Source organism: Odontesthes bonariensis, chromosome 17, assembly GCF_027942865.1.
Source record: "Odontesthes bonariensis isolate fOdoBon6 chromosome 17, fOdoBon6.hap1, whole genome shotgun sequence".
In the NCBI taxonomy this organism is placed as follows: domain Eukaryota; kingdom Metazoa; phylum Chordata; class Actinopteri; order Atheriniformes; family Atherinopsidae; genus Odontesthes; species Odontesthes bonariensis.
This window is the reverse complement of record NC_134522.1, coordinates 12,212,559-12,214,195: the sequence shown is the minus strand read 5'-3', so window position 1 is coordinate 12,214,195 and position 1,637 is coordinate 12,212,559. Positions and strand designations below refer to the sequence as shown.

At 44.5% G+C, this 1,637-nt stretch overlaps 1 protein-coding gene across 1 annotated transcript; it reads left to right on the top strand.

Annotated features, from left to right (window-relative positions):
• Window positions 1–391: 391 nt before the first annotated feature.
• dio3a (iodothyronine deiodinase 3a) lies at window positions 392–1,637 on the top strand. The gene has a single exon (XM_075448739.1). The coding sequence runs from the start codon at window positions 433–435 to the stop codon at window positions 1,219–1,221; it is 789 nt and encodes a 262-aa protein (XP_075304854.1). The 5' UTR covers window positions 392–432; the 3' UTR covers window positions 1,222–1,637.

Below are 1,637 nucleotides of genomic sequence, written 5' to 3'. Positions count from 1 at the left end.
AATATTTCTTAAAATGTACTTTTTTTTTCTACAAAGACTTAATTATCCATAATTCACAGCCCTACTTCACTTCTACTTTATAAGACTGTTAAAACATGCTTAAATGTCTCGATAACGGCTTTGTGACAGACTATTCCCAAATAACTCTCTATATGGCGCACCCTTTCCTGCATCCTTGGGACTTATTATTTTTTTCATCTTTTATTTTTATTTTTATTTATTTTTTTATCCTTGGGACTTAGAGATGACGGAAATTGTAGAGATGACAGAAGGTAATCCCCACCATGTGAGGCCTTGGCCCCAGTTTGTAGGCGGGGTGTGATTCATTCAAATCTGCCGGTACTATAAAAGGAGTTGAAGTTGCAAGTAAGCAAACTTCAGCCCACAAGATCGTAACAGAGCGCAAGATCATCCAGGTTGTCATAATAAGTGATGATGAATACTATTAAAGCTATCAAAAATGCAGTTGTTTGTTTGATCCTGTTGCCCCGTTTTTTGATGGCAGCTGTTGTGTTTTGGCTGCTTGACTTTTTATGCATAAGGAGAAGGGTTTTCTTTCGTATGAAGGAACAGGATGGCGATCCAATTGATCCCCCTCTATGTATATCGGACTCCAATCGACTGTTTAGCTTCGAGTCCCTAAAGGCAGTCTGGCACGGGCATAAACTGGACTTCCTGAAAGCAGCGCATCTCGGACAAGGAGCTCCCAACACAGAAGTTATCCAGGTGGCGGACCAGCGGCGCAGCCGGATCCTCGACTACGCAAAGGACAAGAGACCGCTCATCCTCAACTTTGGCAGCTGCACCTGACCACCGTTCATGGCGCGTCTGAAGGCTTTCCAAGGTGTCGTGCAGCAGAACGCAGATATAGCAGACTCTGTGGTTGTGTACATCGAGGAAGCGCATCCCTCCGACGGCTGGAGGAGCACTGACGCGCCATATCAGATCCCGAAACACCGGGGTTTGGAGGACAGGCTGCACGCTGCGCAGCTGATGCACATGGAGGTGCCCGGTTGCCTGGTCGTGGTTGACAGCATGGAAAACTCAGCCAACGCCGCGTATGGAGCTTATTTTGACCGACTTTATATACTACAGGAGGGAAAGGTAGTTTACCAAGGCGGCAGAGGACCCGAGGGGTATCGGATCTCAGAGCTCAGAGACTGGCTGGACCAATACAGAAAAGGGCTCGAACGATCCAATAATCTGGTGATTGACGTGTAGATAAAATGTCACGTTCTTAGAGCTGCTATTACGAAAACAAAAATGCTGCAACTTTTCAGTATTATGTCCATTTAGACATATTTCTTCCCTGTCTTTGATGGTTTAAGTGTATTTATTTTTATATGGTTGAATTCAAGTCATTTTTGCAGCATTATACCTTTTACTTTCGTCCCCAAAATGTTCATTTGTTCGAACTTTGTTGCATGGTTTATACGGTTGATCCTTTTCCTTGTGTCACTGCGCTTACAATCTGTCAGGACCTCGAGAGATGCGCATCACTTTGCTCGTCAGTATAGTTGTGAAGTTCGGTTTTTAAACGGCATCAATCCAGAGAACCGATACTGATGTTTTTTATACTGGAGATCATACTGGATCTGCTTCCCTCAGCCCTGCGTGGCGCTGATATTTTGCTAACA